The following is a 21689-nucleotide window of genomic DNA, read 5'->3' as shown; positions in this document are numbered from 1 at the left end:
AATTTTTACATTGTAGAGTGGTTTTGTTCACAAACTGCCAACACAATTTTTATGTTAAAAAAAAACATTTAAAAGTGGATTTTGCATAAACCATTTAAAATACAACACATAGATATTACTATATACTGTATATGTAAACGTTGACAGTAAATGCGCATAAAACTGTCACATTGTCTGAATATAAATGAATTTAATTATTTTCATTATACATGTTGCCATCTCTATTTGTTGACAATATACAGGTAGACAAGATGTTTTTATACTTCCTGACATTTATTCGAAAGAAACAGAAATTAGCAGAATCTAATTTCACATCATAAACACAGTATTATGATGAAATTTCAGTCACTATATTTATAATCAGAATCATTACCTTTCTACATAATGAATTTAGTGCGTCAAAGACTTCCAATTATTTTCTTTTACCACAATAACCTGTAAACAAAACATTGTTTATTACATCTCATGCTTCATATAATCATTTTAATTCAGGTAGCTTCATAAATGATTACACAGAGCATAACTCACTAGTAGTGTTGGTCTTCCGCATCACTACCCGTTTAGGGGATTGAAACCAACGAGTGTCAAGTTCAGAATCCTCCATCAGCTAGAGCAGATTCTAACTGAAAATAACATTATAATACTCAAGAAAATATACTCAAACCTTTAGATCTCAAATTGATTAAAACAATGCCATTATATTTACTGATGGGACAAGTTATTAGTAAAAATAGTGGATTTTGGTATATAAATGATGTTTCTTTTGCTCACCAGTTTCAGAATATTTTCTTCTACTGAAGAGTCAGTCAAATCCTCTCTGGAGTTGAACTGCATTTTTACAATTGACCTTTTTAAAAATGGACCTAAACAAATATATATTCATACAATTAAATATGTGAATTAATGTTTTTGTTGATTACAAAACACATTAATGTGTTTGTCTGCTGACAAAAATATTGTCATACCTTCTCCATACACCTCCACCTCACACAGAGTGAGTATCTTCATGTCTCCAGGAATGATCAGATTCACGTAACGTCCCTCCATCCCGTTACATGAGAAGCTGTAGGACTGACCTGCTGGAATAGCAGCAATAACAGCACATCTACAGACAGAGAGAGAAACATGCAAGAGATATAAAAACACTGCAATATCTATGAATTAATCACATTTATATTTGATTACTTTCAACCTCAAGTTCCTCACATGGGATTGTTGTTGCCGTTGTTCTCCAAAGAGTTTCCGATGTGAATCTCTGCTCCATTTATTCGTTCTGCACAGCAGTCTTTTCTGTTCGTGATGACCACTTCACTGACTTGATAAATATGACGCAGATCCAGCCTCCACCATGGGTCAGACTCATTGAGAGTCGAGGAGCATCCCGTATACAACTGCTGGAGACCTCGATTACCATCAATGGCCTTTTCAGAAAACCAGTTCCCTGTTGATGTTGATGACTGTGTAGTGGCTCCATCTAATGCCCGATTTCCTAGAACACACATGCAAAAACAAATTGCATCTATTGCAAAAATATCTTTATGTACCAAGTTTAGTAGATATAATTTCTGCAGTGAGTCATTTCTGCATCACCTACCATCACCACCCTTCAAATAGACACCAGACATCCAACTATTACAGTGTAAAATAGTGTCATAAATGCCAGGAAATGAAATGAAAATGCCACTAAAACCCAAGATATGAATTGTCCCTGTATGAGTGCTTGGTTTTTGTGTCTAAGATAATAAAGTTCATTAGGAATAAGGCATTATATGTCACGTGTCTTGTGAACCTATTGTTCTTCACTCTCATGTTTGGTCTCATTTGAAAGGTCTCAGTGTGATTGGTAAATTGATTTCACAGTAATCACTTATATTATGGAAAAGATTAAAAACTTGGTAGAACTGTGTTCCGTTAAGAAGGGGGTGTGTCCTCCTTTTGGGTCTCTGAAAGTGTTCCAGCCAGGTGTGACACAAAAAGGTTTTTACAACTAAATTTGGTATCTCTTTGTCTGGTCTGAGTATATAAGGAAAGTGACGAAACAACATGCGCGATTCTGTAGCCAGATCGGCCCGTAGTGTGGTGTGTGTCCTCATACACCATACTATGTATTTTTCTAAAGACCAGGTATAAGGATCTTTTATGTTTGTTTTATTTTGTTTTGTATATGTACTGCTGATCAGTTGTGCAAATGTTTATCAAGTATACTAATTTGGAAACTATTCTTGCCTTGCAAAATAAACGTTAATCTTAGTTAACTTATAATATTGTTTGAAATAACTTTTCTAGTAGGTTAGTGACTTTTAGTGGTTAGTGGTTTTCCGCATTGTGCACGTTTTTTGAGATCTTGACTTCTGGCCACCAAACTGGCTTAGCATGCTATTACTTAGAGAACGCATAAAAAACTCTTTTTGAGTCTATCGAGGAGATGGCTGCATTAAGGTAAGCGATCTACGGGGTAGCCTCTGACTAAGACCTGGACTAGCCCAGATGTGTCGTGAGTCTGTTCTGGACAAACAAGGTCTCTAAGTGACCCAGACTCCTAACGAACGATAAGTCGAAACTAGGAAATATTAGAGTTAATTAATGATCCAAATTTAATCACAACTAGAGGGATCAGCAGTTACATTTAAATAAATAAAACTAAAATCACGAAAGATTGGAGTCAGATAAAATTATGTATAAGGTCAGTACTACAATTGGAAAAGCTAAATATTAATAAATATTAGTGATTTTTGAAGAGACACAAGGAAAAGACCGAACACGCATTAACCTTCAACCAGGCCCTCTGTATTCCGTTCTTCAGGAAAAGGGGGACCCATATACTTGTGTTCATGTGTTATTTTATGTTTTCCAACATTCAGATTCAAAATGTAATGTTTAAAATATCACAGCATTAGTATCACAACATTATGCACATGTACAGTAATTGTATGAATGCATTCATTCCACTTCTGAGCTGCATTAAACTAAACTAAGATTTTCTTTACACTGCTGAAGTTTAGTGATACTGATACTGATTAACCTTTGTGTTAATTAGTGCAAGTAATTGAACATTTTTACAAATGTCTTCAGAGCAGGGCATTAATCAGAAAAATGTGGCCATAAAAAAAAGTGGCCATAAAGTATGATACAATGTCACATATTGCATAGTGTTCTACGACAATGAATTACCTCCCAAATACCTGTAGACTTCAACCTCACAGAGAGTAAGAATCTTCTGAACTCCAGGAATATGAACGATCACATAACGTCCCATCATCGCACCGCATGAGAAGTCGGCAGTGGCTCCAGATGAAAGAGTAGAAATTACAGCACATCTACGGAGAGAAAGATCATCCGTTGTTGCTTCTGTTTATTCACAGCTGTAGACAATGATAAATGTGAAAAATATCCTCACATTGGGTTGCTGTAAACGTCTGGGAAGTTCCCAACACGAATCACTGCCCCATTTATTCTGTTCACTCTGTATACTTTCATCAGATCCACTCTCCACCACGGGTCGGTCTGTGGGTTTGTGTGAGAACAGCTGTCATGTACACCATCCACTGCGTTTTTGCTGTACCATGATCCATACATGGACGACTGTGTGGCCACTTGCTGAAATGCTAAGTTCTCTGGAAGGTCAGTAAGGACACATTTTTATTAAATGTAGTTAAAACATGTACATGAACTAAAAACATAGATACATACATATACACACACACACACACACATATATATATACACATATATACACACACACATATATATATATATATATATATATATATATGTATTGTCACGGGAGGAGCCAACGACAGACACAGTGGGCGTGGCGTCAGGCCTTGGAGAGGCTTTTTATTGAACAAAATAAATACAAAATAAAGTGTCCAGGGGGAAAGTGTCCAAATAAAAGGGGGAACTGGTGCCCTCGTTGTGCTGCAGGGGAAGGTCAGGTAGTGTTCCAGGGGCCAGGGTCCAGGTAAGGGGCGGAGTCCAGCGGCCGCACGCGCTCCCCTCTCCTGTTCGGGGGCGCGAGGGGCGGCGGCTTCTTCCGCGGCATCTCCGCGCTTTCTTTCCTCCGGTCGTCAGAAATTAAGGGGATCAACAGCTCGGCATCCTGGCCTGTCAGCCGTACACGGGTGCGGTCGTCGCCTGGACTACGTGGTCCCACGACGCGCTTCTCTAGTGGCGGGACGAGCTTCTTCACACACCCTTCATGGACCCATGAGGACACCAGTGTGCATGCACAGGGGAAGAGACCGGTCTCTCGAGGAGAGACGCGTTCGGTACTTAACGGCGACGGTAACAAGGCTAAATTCACTTCAGGTGTGCCTCGTCACACGCTGCCAGACCTGACCAATACCACGCCCCTCCTCTCGAACACACCCACTCCCGTTGGGAACCTGGTGAAGGGCGGCGAATAACGGACGGGGTGATGATGACAATAACGAGGAGGGGCAGCCAACTCGTCACAATATATATATACATATGTATACACACACACACATACATACACACACATGTACACACACACACATACATACACACACATTCATACACACAAATTATATATATATGTATATATATATATATATATATATATATATATATATATATATATATATATATATATATATATATATATACACACACCTTAACATGGTGGAGGGGTTTGAGTGCCTGAATGACCCTAGGAGCTAGGTTGTCCGGGGCTATACGCCCCTGGTAGGGTCTCCCAAGGCAAACAGGTCCTAGATGACAAGCCAGACAAAGAACAGCCCTCAATCCTTCCAAAGCATCTTCCAGAGGAAGCAGAGGCCAGGGAACCTTTGTTCCTACTCTCACCTATAGTCATGAGCTTTGGGTCATGACCGAAAGGATGAGATCCCAGATACAATCGCCCGAAATTATTTTCCTCTGTAGGGTGGCTGGGCGCTCCCTTAGAGATAGGGTGAGGAACTCGGAGTAGACCCGCTGCTCCTCCACATTGAGAGAGGCTTGGCCACAGAGCTTGGGCATCTGTTCCAGATGCCTTCCAATGGAGGTGTTCAGGGTATGTCAACCCGGGAGGAGACCCTGGGGAAGACCTAGGAAACGCTGGAGGGACTGTCTTCCTATTGGCAGCCATTTATGCTGGGCCATGCCAAACAGAAGAAGCAAAGTATTGTTTACTACTACCAAGCAGTCTCCATGTTTTTCTTTCACATTTATTGTTTTGCATTATTTTCATTGCCACAGCCATAGCCTTTGCCTGGTTTTCATTGTATTGTTTCATTTATTACTTTGCCCTCTTAGATTTTCTTCCTTGACTGTTGCCTTGTGAGTGTTTTGCTGCCTGCCCCGACCATTGCTTGTTTTGGATTACACTACTGTTTGACCCTGGGTATTATTGTTTGCTGGGGTTTGAACGTCGCCTATTTGACTACGCTGTTTCTTTACTAAAGCTTTCACTTGGATCTTTAACGCCCCTTTCAGTCTAGCCATTACACAAGCAACATTACTTAAAAATACACCTGGTATGTTACAATTACATCTGCCAGTTCAAAGATGCAGAACTGAACAAAGATGTCAAAATAAGATATTCTTACCTACTTGTCCATTCACCATTTCTTGAATCAATAAAAACCCTAAATAAAAAAAAATATTAATTTCAGAGAAACGTGTTTTAGAATGTGATTTAACATAAAACTCTTTCTGCTAAACTAGTCTATAAATTTTGATATAGAGGTGTTATTTATTAGTGTCTATTATATTGATGACATTAAACAGAATATTATCACCTAAAGTGTGAGGACAAGATGGTCCCGAATCACAAATCTCTTGACAAATTATTTACATAAACAAATGAGCAATGATTACAAGATTGATTTGTTTTGTAAAGCAGAGCTAGAAACTAAAACTGACTAAAAATATTTCAAGGATCCAATGAAAAAGCAAATTCACAATTTATATGCTGAGAAAAATATATATAATGCAAACTGTGTCTGAAAGAAAAGGAATAAAAGAATGGGCGTGAAGCCAGAATTTGTGCTCTGCATTTAACCCAAATTTTGTTCAATACTCGCTGTGCAAGTGAGTACAGTGAGAGTATAGTTGTGTCAAATTACATCTGTCTAGCCATTAGACCACAACTGCCCCCAGTAACATGTTTGGAAAGATTACTTTTACTGTAGATGCCCAGCGGAGAGTAAGATGAGTGCAGGATAAAATAGAAACCATGTTACTATTAGTGTAAATCTAGTGAATTAGCAGATATAGTGATATAATGTGTTGTACGTTACCCAGTAAGATCCACGGGCCAATGTAGAGCTTCTTCATGGTTGATGTAAAAGACATCTGTCTTTTTCTTAGGATGAAGAATGTGACTTATGGAGGTTTTTAGGGAGGATGACTTATTCAAAAGTAAATCACATGACACACCTCATCTCTCCTCCCATTTGTTTCCTTCACTCACCTGTCTCTCTCTCCTTTCACTGGTCCACCCCACCAAAATAAAAAAAAACAGACAACATAGAAACTGTTACAATTTTAGTTCTTATCTAATATACTGCTATATTTACCAATATGAATTCATGAATTTCATATACCAATTGGTATGAAACATATATGATCCAAACCAATGTGAATTTGATATGCAATATTTAATTTACAGATGCATTTATTCAGTTTGATTCTGGTATATCGCAGCTACCTATCCTACAAGCAAAAAAAGTGTATACACATATACATACATCAAGTGTTAGTGCTCTAGTTTAATACATGTGGAGATTCAGGTCCAATAATTAGCACCACTTTTTTTCAGAATTTAGTATTAAGAAATTATCAGTCATCATCCAGTTTTTTTATACTGACTATGCATTTTGTTTCTGAAATTTGTGTGTTTCACCAGGTCGCAAAGAAATATACAGCTATCAAAAGCATAACAGTGAAAGCTAACACCATGTCTCCTGATACAATCCCACACATGTAGAGTGTAAAAAGTTATGGCCCTAGTACTGAGCCTTGGACGTAGCCATCAGAAGATGTACACTGTGGTTATAAAGGGATGGACATGGTCAGCAACAATACTCAGGTGGGCTGTGGCTTTGACACGATGCTCAATTGATACTATTGGGCCCAAAGTGTGTGAAAATCCCAGTAGATCAGCAGTTTCTGAAATATTCAGACCAACAAACCATACCACGTTCAAAGTCATTTAAATCACATTTCTTATCCCATTCTGATGCTCTGTTTGAACTGCAGCAGATCGTCTTGACCATGTCTACATGCCTAAATGCATTAAGTTGCTGCCATGTGATTGGCTGATTAAAGATTTGCATTAACGAGCAGTTGAACAGGTGTACCTGATAAAGTGGCCGGTGAGTGTAGTTAAGGATCATTGATCAAATCATTTATATAAAGTGCTTTCTTATAAAGGGACCTGATATTCGGTAAGCCAAGTTTTATCATTTGTTCCTTTGTTGTTTTCATTCGTTAAACATCGCTCTTAATTTGCTTTGGACTGTTTCTGTCATTTTCTATTTCAGTGAAAAAGACACAGTCTCTATAGTGTAATATCTAGGTAAAAGTGTCTGTGTGTTGAGAATGAACTGGCTCCTGTGACGTGAGACAGCTAGCAGACAGTCTGTTTAACCAGTCTGTCTGCTTCCTGACATGGGCCCCAGTTGGTCAAGTACAAGCTCTAAGTCTATGTACCATGTTTCAAAAAAGAAGAAAAGCACCACCTCAAAAGGGATGAAGACCATGTCTTTTCAACAGGTCAGGTCTGCCTACAAAAATCCAATTGTCTGTGAAACCTATGTTATTCTCTGGGCATCACTTAGACATCCAGCCACTGAGAGAAAGCAGTCTACTGTGTATCTCATCACTCTGGTAAGTAGTTAGGGAACCAGAGCATATTTTGTCATTTTTATAAGAGTTAGGTTTAGGGTTGGGTTAGGTGTAGATGTTAATAAAACACAATCTATTATTAGGTAGAAAATAAATTTTGTTTAGTTAAAATTGAATGTGTTAATGTCTGGTTGGAGCTGTATCTCTTCTACCCACAACTGGTGAGCAGTTCACAAATTAAACTGAATCGAACTTTAGTTCCAGAGCGATGACACAGGAATGCACAGCTGAGGTGGCACACCCAACTAAAAAAGAACCAATTGAGTCCAATGGAGTCATGAGGTTGCCAAGGATTACTGAAGATTCTGATGAGTGAGTTGATAATGATGGTAACATGTTTATTAATGTGATTAATTTACATTTTTTATTAAATGGTGACTAACCTCGGTAGGTGACATCATTGGATTTTGTTCACCTAAAGGCTATAAATAGACGTGAGACCTACACATCTTTAGGTTTCTTTGTCTTAAGAGATTGTTTTGTGTGTGTGTGTGTGTGTCACTTTCATTTTCATTTTAACTGTAACTTTTAAATGATAATTTCATCATTTGAAAGTTACAGTTAAAATAAAAAAGAAAATTAATGCTTACTCGTTATGAATAATCTGCAAAGAGATGCATGCTTCGTTATCTCTGAGGAGGATTGGCAATGAGTATTATTTGTAGTGAAAGGGAGGACGAGCATGTTGCTTTCGCGTTGAGGGCAGCTACCATAAGCACTGCGATTTACTTCCTATTCAAATGCTTTGTGTTCGGCTTGCAGTCTCTTGTAAAGAACAAGCCATAGCACCCCCGTTAAAATCGCTTTGATCTGGCTATGGCTTGAAAGGCAGATCCTCCTCTTTCTCTTGTTCTTCTTGTTCACACCCACATCCAAAGCGTGCCCCGGCATTTCTTTGGAGTGGGTAGGAAACACTATTTCACTACTCTTGCTTCTGTAAATGGGAAATGTGCCTTTGAGCGCTTCTCCCGTAATTAAGTAATTAGGAGTTACTCTAGGTGGTGACTCATGCAGTGTGGTAAGATTAAAGTTGATTTGCCATGGGAGACCCCCAGACGCTTCAGTTTAGAAGAAAAAAAAATACAAATAAATCGGTTTCTGTCTTGTGGCAGGGGAGGGGGCTTCACTAATTTTCTCTCCCCTTCTCTGGTGATCTCCTATCATGGGGAAAACTTGTTTGTGGAGTGAACCATATTTGTCCTGTGTGTGCGTGTGATAGAATGGGGTTTGTACAGCCAATAGACACCCCATTTGAAGGCCAATGTTTTATGGTTCCCAGAAATGACGTTCCACTTGTAGATACAATAGTCCGCTGGAATTTATCTTAGAGGGACAATCCCCAGATGAATACAAGTGTTACACAGCAGGGTCTTCGTAACCTTTCTATGTGGTTCAGACCCCAGTTTTTGACTTTGGGTCCCACTTTAGGCCCATGTTGTCGTCGCAAGAAGAACCACTACTCCTACAATACGATGTACTTGTGACATCGTAAAAAGAATGGCATCTACGCTAATATTAGTCCTGTCTCTTTCTCAATCTGTTTTCAAAGTTTGTATCCAGACTAGATGGTGGATCAGCACACAGAGATTATGTTCATCAGAGACCAGAACACCTAGATGCGCCCCGTGGACCAATCACCAGATCCTGATGCGCACACACACACACACACACGCACACACTAAGTCATTTACACTACCTGACACAGCTGCGTTTAAAATTGAACTGGAAGTTAAGTGCTGGGCGTCCGGTCAGAGGAGAACTGACCCCAACTGAGTCTGGTTTCTCCCAAGGTTTTTTTTTCTCCATTCTGTATGCATGGGCTTTTGTTTCCTTGTCGCTGTCACCTCTGGCTTGCTTGGTTGGGGACACTTAACTTCTAGTGATTATCATTGAATTGATTACAGAGACCGTCTCTGCATTTAATAAGAAATTGGTCACTCTCGTCATTATACATCCCTGTCATTGTACTCGTCTACATTATACTGTGCAGTGCTTTGATACAATCTGTGTTGTTAAAAGCGCTATATAAAAAAAAATGATTGATTGAAGAAGCTAACAACAGATGCTTCCCTCACAGGCTGGGGTACGGTATTAGATGACAGTTTGATCCATGACAATTATTTGCTATTGACAACTTTGCTTTCATTTTAAAATGTGGTTTCATGCTTATTTTTCTTTCCTTGACTGCAATACATTTGATGGAATTCTGATCCCATACATGGCTAGAAGACCGCTTCATTGCAACAGTCCTCAATGAAACAGCCCCTGGTTTGACACTGTGAATCATAGCACACTTCTAGAGAGATTGGAAAACAGGGTCAGGCTTTCTGGGATGGTACTCAAATGGTTCAGGTCATACTTAGAAGGGAGAGGTTATTATGTGAGTGTAGGAGAGCATAAATCTAAGTGAATGTCCATGATGTGCAGAGTCCCAGAAGGCCCAGTTAGACAGTACATTGACAGTAAATAAGCATTAAACTGTCACATTGTTATTTTCATTATACTTGTTGCTTGTTGCATCTCTACTTGTTGACAATATACAGTTATACAAGATGTTTTATGCCTCCTAACATTTTTTTTAATAAACAGAAATTACATCATAAACACAGCATTATGAAGAAATTTCACTTCATTACATTTAGTCCGAATCATCTTTAAAGTCAAAGACTGATTTCCTTGTTTATTTTTAGCACTGTATTATTTTCCTTTGCCACAATAACCTGTAAACAAAACATTGTTTATTACATCTCATGCTTCATATAATCATTTTAATTCAGGTAGCTTCATAAATGATTACACAGAGCATAACTCACTAGTAGTGTTGGTCTTCCGCATCTCTACCCGTTTAGGGGATTGAAACCAACTTAGTGTCAAGTTCGTGAATCCTCCATCAGCTAGAGCAGATTCTAACTGAAAATAACATTATAATACTCAAGAAAATATACTCAAACCTTTAGATCTCAAATAACAATCAAATCCTGAGTAAAACAATGCCATTATATTTACTGATGGGACAAGTTGTTAGTAAAAATAGTGGATTTTGCTATATAAATAATGTTTCTTTTGCTCACCAGTTTCAGAATATTTTCTTCTACTGAAGAGTCAGTCAAATCCTCTCTGGAGTTGAACTGCATTTTTACAACTGACCTTTTTAAAATGGACCTAAACAAATATATATTAATACATTTAAATATGTGAATTAATTTAGTTTTTGTTGATTAAAAAACAAAAAATATCTCCCTCCTAGGATCTCCACCCCTCCACCTAATGTGGTGGAGGGGTTTGAGTGCCTGAATGACCTCAACAACCCAACCCCTGGACACAGAATCTGGTTTTAGGGACATGGAACATCACCTCGCTGGGGGGGAAGAAGCCTGAGTTGTTGCGGGAGGTAGAGAGATACCGGCTAGAGATAGTTAAGCTTGGGTTCTGGAACCCATCTCCTCGAAAGGGGCTGAACTCTTCACTACTCTTGTGTTGACCGCAGTGAGAGGCGGCGGGCTGGTGTGGCTTTGCTTATAGCCCCCCAGCTTAGCCGCCTTGTGTTGGAGTTTACCCCAGTGGACGAGAGGGTCCCTGCGACTCCGGGTTAGGGGGAGGACTCTCACTGTCATTTGTGCCTACGGGCCGAATGGCAGTGTAGAATACCCGATCTTCTTGGATTCCTTGAGAGGTGTGCTGGAAAGTGCTCCAACTGGGGACTCTATCGTCCTGCTGGGGGACTTCAACGCTCACGTTGGTGATGCTAGCGACACCTCGAGGGGCGTGATTGGGAGGAACGGCCCCCCCGATCTAAACCAGAGTGGTGTTCTGTTGTTGGAATTCTGTGCTATGCACGGTCTGTCCATAATGAACACCATGTTCAAGCATAAGGGTGTCCACCAGTACACATGGCATCAGGACACCCTAGGGTGGAGGTCGATGATCGACTTGGTTGTATCATCTGATCTCCAGCCGCGTGTCTTGGACACTCAGGTGAGGGTCTGTTGGGAACATTTGGCAGAGACCCCTGTTAGGGAGATCTTCAACTCTTGCCTCTGGCAGAACTTTGACCGGATCTCAAGGGAGGCTGGAGACATTGAGTCCGAGTGGACTATGTTCTTTACCTCTTTGGTCGATGCGGCCGTCTGGAGCTGTGGACATAAAGTCTCCAGTGCATGTCGTGGCGGCAACCCCCGAACCCAGTGGTTGACAGTGGTGCTCAGTTCTAGGACCGTTACTTTTCAACCTGTACATGTTACCTCTGGGAGATATTATCAGGAGTCATGGTGTTAGCTTTCACTGCTATGCTGATGATACTCAGCTCTATATTTCAGCGCAGCCTGGTGATACACACCAAATTGAGAATCTAACAGAGTGCATAGTCGATATAACAAACTGGATGATGACTAACTTCCTAATGCTAAATTCTCTAAAAACAGAGGTGCTAATAATTGGACCTAAAAACCCCACATATAATAATCTAGATCACAGTCTAACACTTGATGGCTGCTCTGTTAATTCTTCATCATCAGTTAGGAACCTAGGTGTGCTGTTTGACAGCAATCTTTCCTTCGAAAACCATGTTTCTAGCATCTGTAAAACTGTGTTTTTACATCTTAAAAATATATCTAAATTACGACCTATGCTTTCAACCTCTAATACAGAAATATTAATTCCTGCGTTTATGACCTCGAGGTTAGATTATTGTAATGCTTTATTGGGTGGTTGTTCTGCACGCTTGATAAACAAACTTCAGCTAGTCCAAAACGCAGCAGCCAGAGTCCTTACTAGAACTAGGAAGTATGATCATATTAGCCCGGTTCTGTCAACACTGCACTGGCTCCCTATCAAACATTGGATAGATTTTAAAATCTTATTAATTACCTATAAAGCCCTGAATGGTTTAGCTCCTCAATACTTGAGTGAGCTCTTATCACATTATAGTCCTGCACGTCCGCTGCGTTCTCAAAACTCTGGCCATTTGATAATACCTAGAATATCAAAATCAACTGCGAGCAGCAGATCCTTTTCCTATATAGCACCTAAACTCTGGAACAATCTCCCTAACTCTGTTCAGGAAGCAGACACACTCTGAAAACGTAGATGCGCCCATGGACAGATCCCCAGATCCTGATGCACACACACACACACGCACACACTAAGTCATTTACACTACCTACCACAGGTGCATTTAAAATTGAACTGGAAGTTAAGTGCTGGACGTCCGGTCAGAGGAGAACTGACCCCAACTGAGTCTGGTTTCTCCCAAGGTTTTTTTCTCCATTCTGTATGGATGGGGTTTTGTTTCCTTGCTGCTGCCTCTGGCTTGCTTTGTTGGGGACACTTAACTTCTAGTGATTATCGTCGAATTGATTACAGAGACCGTCTCTGCATTTAATAAGAAATTGGTCACTCTCGTCATTATACATCCCTGTCATTGTACTCTTCTACCTTATACTGCACAGTGCTTTGATGCAACCTGTGTTGTTAAAAGCGCTATATAAATAAAAATGATTGATTGATTGATTGATATTGTCGGGCGGTGGAAGGAATACTTTGAGGATCTCCTCAATCTCGCCAACGCGTCTTCCATTGAGGGATCAGAGGCCGGGGACCTGGGGGGGACTCGACCATCAGTCTGGCTGAGGTCACTGAGGTTGTTGAGAAGCTCCTCGGTGGCAAGGCACCGGGGGTGGACGAAATCCGCCTGGAGTACCTCAGGTCTCTGGATGTTGTGGGGCTGTCTTGGCTGACACGACTCTGCAGCATTGCATGGATGCAGGGGACTGTGCCTCTGGACTGGCAGACCAGGGTGGTGGTTCCTCTTTTTAAGAAGTGGGACCGGTGGGTGTGCTCCAACTATAGGGGGATCACAATCCTCAGCCTCCCTGGAATAGTCTATGCCAAGGTACTGGAGAGGAGAATCTGTCCAATAGTGGAACCTCAGCTTCAAGAGGAACAATGTGGGTTTGTCCTGGATGTGGAACACTGGACCAGCTCTATACCCTCTTCAGGATACTGGAAGGTTCCTGGGTGTTTGCCCAACCAGTCCACATGTGGATTTGGAGAAGGCATTCGACCAGGTTCCTTGTGGTGTCCTGTGGGGGGTGCTCTGTGAATACAGGGTAAGGGGCCCATTGTTAAGGGCTGTCCGGTCCCTGTATGATCAGAGCAGGAGCTTGGTTAAGTCAGACTTGTTCCCAGTGCATGTTGGACTCTGACAGGGCTGCCCTTTGTCACCGGTCCTGTTCATTATTTTTATGGACAGGATTTCTAGGCGCAGCCGGGGGCCGGAGGGGGTCTGGTTTGGTGACCACAGGATAGCGTCTCTGCTTTTTGCGGATGATGTTGTCCTGTTGGCTGCATCTGGCCAAGACCTACAGTGTGTGCTGGGGCGGTTTGCAGCTGAGTGTGAAGCAGCTGGGATGAGAATCAGCACCTCTAAGTCTGCGGCCATGGTTATCAGTCGGACAAGGGTAGCTTGCCCCTTCAGGTTGGTGAGGAGTTCCTGCCTCAGGTGGAGGAGTATCTTGGGGTCTTGTTCACGACTGAGGGGAGGATGGAGCGAGAGATCGACGGATCGGTGCAGTTTCTGCAGTAATGCGGTCGCTGTACTGGTCTGTCATGGTGAAGAAGGAGCTGAGCCACAAGACGAAGCTCTCGATTTACCGGTCGATCTTCGTTCCTACTCTCACCTATGGTCATGAGCTTTGGGTCATGACCGAAAGGATGAGATCCCAGATACAAGCGGCCGAAATGAGTTTCCTCCGTAGGATGGCTGGGCGCTCCCTTAGAGATAGGGTGAGGAGTTCAGTCACTCGAAAGGAGCTCGGAGTAGACCCGCTGTTCCTCCACATCGAGAGAGGCCAGCTGAGGTGGCTCGGGCATCTGTTCCGGATGCCTCCTGGACGCCTCCCAATGGAGGTGTTCCGGGCATGTCCCACCGGGAGGAGACCCCAGGAAAGACCTAGGACACGCCGGGGGGGCTATGTCTCTCGGCTGGCCTGGGAGCACCTCTGTGTTCCCACGAAAGAGCTGGAGGAAGTGTCTGGCGTTAGGGAAGTCTGGGCGTCCCTGCTTAGACTGTTGCCCCCGCGACCCAGCCCCGGATAAGTGGTAGTAAATGGATGGATGGAAGGATGGATGATTAAAAAACACATTAATGTGTTTGTCTGCTGACAAAAATATTGTCATACCTTCTCCATACAACTCCACCTCACACAGAGTGAGTATCTTCATGTCTCCAGGAATGATCAGATTCACGTAACGTCCCTCCATCCCGTTACATGAGAAGCTGTAGGACTGACCTGCTGGAATAGCAGCAATAACAGCACATCTACAGAGAGCGAAACATGCAAAAGATATAAAAATACTGCAATATCTACATGAATTAATCACATTTATATTTGATTACTTTCAACCTCAAGTTCCTCACATGGGATTGTTGTTGCCGTTGTTCTCCAAAGAGTTTCCGATGTGAATCTCTGCTCCATTTATTCGTTCGGCACAGCAGTCTTTTCTGTTCGTGATGACCACTTCAATAACTCTGTAAATATGACGCAGATCCAGCCTCCACCATGGGTTAGACTCATTGAGAGTCGAGGAGCATCCCGTATACAACTGCTGGAGACCTCGATTACCATCAATGGCCTTTTCAGAAAACCAGTTCCCTGTTGATGTTGATGACTGTGTAGTGGCTCCATCTAATGCCCGATTTCCTAGAACACACATGCAAAAACAAATTGCATCTATTGCAAAAATATCTTTATGTACAAAGTTTAGTAGATATAATTTCTGCAGTGAGTCATTTCTGCATCACCTACCATCACCACCCTTCAAATAGACACCAGACATCCAACTATTACAGTGTAAAATAGTGTCATAAATGCCAGGAAATGAAATGAAAATGCCACTAAAACCCAAGATATGAATTGTCCCTGTATGAGTGCTTGGTTTTTGTGTCTAAGATAATAAAGTTAAGCAATATCACACAAGGACAAAAGTTATATTTTGAATTCTAAGCTTGATTGCAAATGTAATATTCACTTTATTAAAAAAACAACAACAGGTAATTATATAATTTTTAAACATCACATAGATTTTTTTTGCACTAATTTGCCACCAAAAAAAGTAACTTTTTCTCCCCAAAAATTTAATGATTGCACCTCATAGCAAAAAAGCTTTTGTTCTTGGGCAATTGTTTCATTTTAAACTAATGACACATTGATAAACACAGTACTCACTTGTGTTCATGCATTATTTTGTGTTTTCCAACATTTACATTCAAAATGTCATGTTTAAAATGTTAATATCACAACATTATGCACATGTACAGTAATTGCAGTATAAATGCATTCATTCCACTTCTGAGCTGCATCAAATTAAACTAAGATTCCCTTTCAGTCAGTCACTCCGAGTCACTTCGGATGACCGACGAATTGGGATCTCGCTTCGAGAGACCATTCTACTTCGAGTGTATCTAAACGAGCCAATTGAAGATTGGCATACGCGAATCGCATCCAGCTGCCGCTGATCACAGCACGGGTATAAATAAGCAGCGGGTGCAGCACATACTCAGCTTTTCGCTTCGGAGCCAAGCGTGACTGTTCTGCTCCAAAGATCATCTACGAGTGTTGGAGTACAGCGTTTCAGCGGAGGTCGTTTTCCTGTGTTGAGTGGATTGCCACAATCAGGCTGCACTACCCCCATTTGTGTGCAAAGCGGCTATCCCCTGTTGCCTCAGCACTAAAAGAGCATTCGCGTGTGCGTCTTTTTAAAGACGACGTTACTTCTGGCAAACTCAACGCATCTTGGAAGACAGCGTGGGTCTTGCTATAGACAACGTACACCCTCTTACTGGGATGTGGAAGGCACCTTTCAATGCCAGAAACTGCCCCAGTGGCTCCTCCTCCTTCACCACCCTTGACAGCGGCACAGCCAGGGGGTATACGGTGATCCCCCCCACAGTAGAGCGGTCAGTTGCTATGCAGCAGTGTCCCAACGCCGTTTCCACTTGGCCTGCAGGTACTTGTCGGTTCTGAGCGGCAGTGCCTGTGCGGCCTGTGGACAAGCTGCGTCTGCAGTACACGCTTTGGCGTTGTTGCAGGTTCATCAGGCCAACGCAGCAGCCCCCGTCAGGGATCCCAATTCGTCGGTCATCCGACGTGACTCGGAGTGACCGACTGAAAGGGAGCGTCTCGGTTACGTATGTAACCCTCGTTCCCTGAAGAAGGGAACAGAGACGTCACGTCCCATCGCCACGGTGCTGCACCTCCACTGAAGGGGCCGGGTCACTAGCTCGGCTCCTCAGTGAAAACCTGAATATGCGCTGCACCCGCTGCTGGGCCCAGCTCGCCCTCCTCCAGCAAGAGCTCTTCGGCCGCTGCGACAACGCCAGGCCATCCCTCCTCCATCTGCAGCCGGTAAAGCAAAAACAACTGATAACAGCTCTCAGTGATGTGTTTCGGGTCCTCGCAACTACAGCAAAAACTTTCAGGGATGTTTAGAAAACAAGCGGGAACCCAGTGTGTCTCTCACTATCTCCGTCTTATTACAGGATAGAAAGTCTAAGGCCTTCTCAAGGCGTACAGCTGACAAATCTAATCTGCAGCCCATTAGACAACAAACTCAGACTGCTATAGAAACAAAAAGTACTACCATCAAGCTAGCATTATTAAATGTTCGATCACTAAAAAACAAATCATTTGTGATCAATGATTTAATAATTACAAACAATCTAGATTTTATGTTTCTAAATGAAACATGGCTTGAAGAAAGCTGCAGTGCAACAGTGCTCAATGAAACAGCCCCTCCCAACTTCACTTATATGAATGTTTGCAGAGTTGACAAGAGAGGTGGTGGGGTTACTGCTCTCTTTAAAGATGTCTTTCAGTGCAGACAAGTGTCATTTGGTCAGTACTTGTCATTTGAATATCTAGGGATTGTGTTGAAAGGTGCTCCACGCATCCTGTTTATCATTATTTACAGGCCTCCAAAATATTCTCCAGCCTTTGTTGAAGAGTTCACAGAATTGTTATCAATGATTTGTTCAGAGTTTGACTGTTTTGTGATTGCAGGGGATTTTAATATCCACATAGAAAATGCAGAAATCAAAACTACAAAAGAATTTATAACTGTTTTAAACACTTTTGAGCTGATTCAGCATGTGCATGGACCTACACATCACCACACGCTAGATTTACTCATCAGTAAGGGTTTACAGCTTTCATCCATTGTTATCAAGGATGTAGCACTGTCTGATCACTTCTGTATTTTCTTTGATATATTGATCTCTGCTACCTCCAGATCTGTCACTGTCAGAAAGAGATGCATTAATGAGAACACAAGTGTGCTATTTATGAAGGCTGTTTCTTCAATGCCAAGCATTTCTGCCGACTGCGTTGATCTTCTCCTAGAGTCCTTTGACTCAAAAGTTAAGAATGTCATGGATGACATTGCACCTGTGAAAGTCAGTAAGAAGACTGGCAGACAAAAGTCATGTTGGAGAAAATCAACAGCAGTGCAGATCATGAAAAGGCAATGCAGAAAGGCTGAGCGGACGTGGCGGAAGACAAAACTTGAAATCCACTATAGCATCTATAAAGACAGCCTGCATGCTTTTAATGTGGAATTAGCCACAGCAAGACAGAAGTTTTTCTCAAACCTTATAAATAGTAACCTGAACAACACCCGCACTCTTTTTGCTACGGTTGAGGACTGACAAACCCCAAGTCAGATTCCCAGTGAAATGCTTTCTGACAGCAAATGCAATGAGTTTGCCTCATTCTTTTCTGAGAAGATCGAAAATATCAGAAAGGCAATTAAAACATCAGATGATGTAGAGATATGTCAGATTCAACCACAATCTCAAAAAGGAGTCACTATGTGTGTTTTTGACGCAATTGATAGCAAAACTTTGGAGGAAGTAGTACAGCACCTAAAATCCTCAACCTGCTGTCTTGACACACTTCCCACATCCTTTCTTAAAAGCGTGTTTGACTGTTTAAAAGCTGACATCTTAGAAGTGGTGAACACATCACTTCTTTCTGGGTCTTTCCAAACTCCCTGAAAACTGCGGTTGTTAAGCCCCTCCTGAAAAAGAGAAATCTTGATAACAGTATATTGAGTAACTATAGACCGATATCAAATCTTCCGGTCATAGGCAAGATCATTGAAAAGGTAGTTCTGAATCAGCTGAACAGCTACTTGAACTCAAATGGTTATCTGGATAATTTTCAATCTGGTTTCAGACCGCACCACAGCACAGAGACAGCGTTAGTTAAGATAATAAATGATATTCGCCTAAACTCTGATTCTGGTAAAATATCAGTGCTGGTACTACTAGATCTTAGTGCTGCGTTTGACACTGTCGATCATAACATTCTTCTAGACAGACTGGAAAACTGGGTCGGGCTCTCTGGAATGGCTCTAAACTGGTTCAGGTCATATTTAGAGGGGAGGGGTTATTATGTGAGTATAGGAAAGCATAAGTCTAAGTGGACGTCCATGACATGCGGAGTCCCACAAGGCTCAATTCTTGCGCCGCTCTTGTTTAGCCTGTATATGCTCCCACTAAGTCAAATAATGAGAAAGAATCAAATTGCCTATCACAGCTATGCTGACGACACACAGATTTACCTAGCTTTATCACCAAATGACTACAGCCCCATTGACTCACTCTGCCAATGCATTGATGAAATCAACAGTTGGATGTGCCAAAATTTTCTTCAGTTAAACAAGGAGAAAACTGAGGTCATTGCATTTGGAAATAAAGATGAAGTTCATCCAGAACGCTGCTGCCAGGATGCTGACTCGAACCAGAAAATCAGAGCACATCACACCAGTCCTCAGGTCCTTACACTGGCTTCCAGTGACATTTAGAATTGATTTTAAAGCACTTTTACTCGTTTATAAATCACTCAATGGACTAGGACCTAAATACATTGCAGATATGATCACTATTTATACACCTAACAGACCACTCAGATCACTAGGATCAAGTCAGTTAGAAATACCAAAGGTTCACACCAAACAAGGAGAATCTGCTTTTAGTTATTATGCTGCTCGCATCTGGAACCAGCTTCCTGAAGAGATCAGATGTGCTGAAACATTAGTCACTTTTAAATCCAGACTCAAAACTCATCTGTTTAGTTGTGCATTTACAGAATGAGCACTGTGCTGCGTCCCAACTGTGCTACTTTGCTTCTTTTATTTAAACTGTTTTAATCTTTTTTTGCTTTAAATTCAATTTATCTTAAATCAGTGTTTTTATTTTATTTTAATTTCTTTTATTGTTATTTAAATCTTGTAATTATTTTATTTCCTCTTTTGTAAAGCACTTTGAATTACCATTGTGTATGAAATGTGCTATATAAATAAACTTGCCTTGCCTTGCCTTGCCTTGCCTTGCCTTATTTATACCCGCGCTGTGATCAGCGGCAGCTGGACGCGATTAGCGGATGCCAATCTTCAATTGGCTCGTTTAGATACACTCAAAGTAGATTGTGAGATCCCAATTCATTGGTCATCTGACGTGACGTCTCCGTTCCCTTCTTCAGGGAACGAGGGTTACATACGCAAGACATTTTCTTTACACTGCTGAATTTTAGTGATAATGATACTGATTAACCTTTGTGTTAATTAGTGCAAGTAATTGAACATTTTTACAGATGTCTTTTATCAGCAGGGCATTTATCAGAGAAATCTAAGAGGCCATAAAGTATGATACAATATTACATATTGCGTAGTGTTCTACGACAATGACTTACCTCCCAAATACCTGTAGACTTCAACCTCACAGAGAGTAAGAATCTTCTGAACTCCAGGAATATGAACGATCACATAACGTCCCATCATCGCACCGCATGAGAAGTCGGCAGTGGCTCCAGATGAAAGAGTAGAAATTACAGCACATCTACGGAGAGAAAGATCATCCGTGGTTGCTTCTGTTTATTCACAGCTGTAGACAATGATAAATGTGAAAAATATCCTCACATTGGGTTGCTGTAAACGTCTGGGAAGTTCCCAACACGAATCACTGCCCCATTTATTCTGGATACTATGTCAGAATAAGGGCTCACTCTGTTAGTGATGGCCACTCTGTTCACTCTGTATACTTTCATCAGATCCACTCTCCACCACGGGTCGGTCTGTGGGTTTGTGTGAGAACAGCTGTCATGTACACCATCCACTGCGTTTTTGCTGTACCAGGACTCATACATGGACGACTGTGTGGCCACTTGCTGAAATGCTAAGTTCTCTGGAAGAAGGTCAGATGACATTTATATGGAACGTTTAGTTAAAATATTATCCTAAATTAAAAATCAAAGCTTAATAAATGTTATATAGACATTAAAAATAAAATCAAATAAAAATATGTTTCCTTTTCACAGTGGACCAAAAGGATGACCGATAAGATTGCTCATTACAAATTAACATGTGGTTACATAGAGGTAAAGCAGAGGGTTTAAAGAAGATATGGGCCCTTTTTGTACAGTTTGGTGAAGTTGTGAGGACCTAAGGTTGCTGTTTTTTGTATGTTTTTTTTTTTCATTCATTCTTTTTTATTATTATTTATGAATTTATTATAATACTCCAGCCTGTAAATATTGTGACGAGTTGGCTGCCCCTCCTCTTTATTGTCATCATCACCCCGTCCGTTATTCGCCGCCCTTCACCAGGCTCCCGACGTGAGTGGGTGTGTTCGAGAGGAGGGGCGTGGTATTGGTCAGGTCTGGCGGTGTGTGACGAGGCACACCTGAAGGGAATTTAGCCTCGTCAACATCGCCGTTAAATGCGGACGCGTCTCTCCTCGAGAGACCGGTCTCTTCCCCTGT

The 21689-nt window shown here is 41.5% G+C and overlaps 1 protein-coding gene and 1 long non-coding RNA gene across 2 annotated transcripts; both read right to left on the bottom strand.

Annotated features, from left to right (window-relative positions):
* Positions 1 to 590: 590 nt before the first annotated feature.
* Positions 591 to 21291, bottom strand: LOC122349336. The gene is made up of 10 exons (XM_043245347.1): positions 20848 to 21291; positions 20622 to 20767; positions 15290 to 15572; positions 15051 to 15190; positions 3398 to 3614; positions 3172 to 3317; positions 1207 to 1489; positions 966 to 1105; positions 772 to 863; positions 591 to 623 (listed from the first exon to the last, which is right to left on the bottom strand). The coding sequence occupies exons 1-10, from the start codon at positions 21132 to 21134 to the stop codon at positions 591 to 593; spliced, it is 1767 nt and encodes a 588-aa protein (XP_043101282.1). The 5' UTR covers positions 21135 to 21291.
* On the bottom strand, positions 10452 to 11020 carry LOC122349270. The gene is made up of 3 exons (XR_006251436.1): positions 10944 to 11020; positions 10686 to 10782; positions 10452 to 10592 (listed from the first exon to the last, which is right to left on the bottom strand). It is a non-coding gene; the product is annotated as an uncharacterized LOC122349270 (long non-coding RNA).
* Positions 21292 to 21689: the final 398 nt, after the last annotated feature.

This window comes from Puntigrus tetrazona, chromosome 7, assembly GCF_018831695.1.
Source record: "Puntigrus tetrazona isolate hp1 chromosome 7, ASM1883169v1, whole genome shotgun sequence".
Taxonomy (NCBI): Eukaryota; Metazoa; Chordata; class Actinopteri; order Cypriniformes; family Cyprinidae; genus Puntigrus; species Puntigrus tetrazona.
The sequence above is the reverse complement of the archived record's forward strand: the minus strand, read 5'-3'. Positions and strand labels throughout refer to the sequence as shown.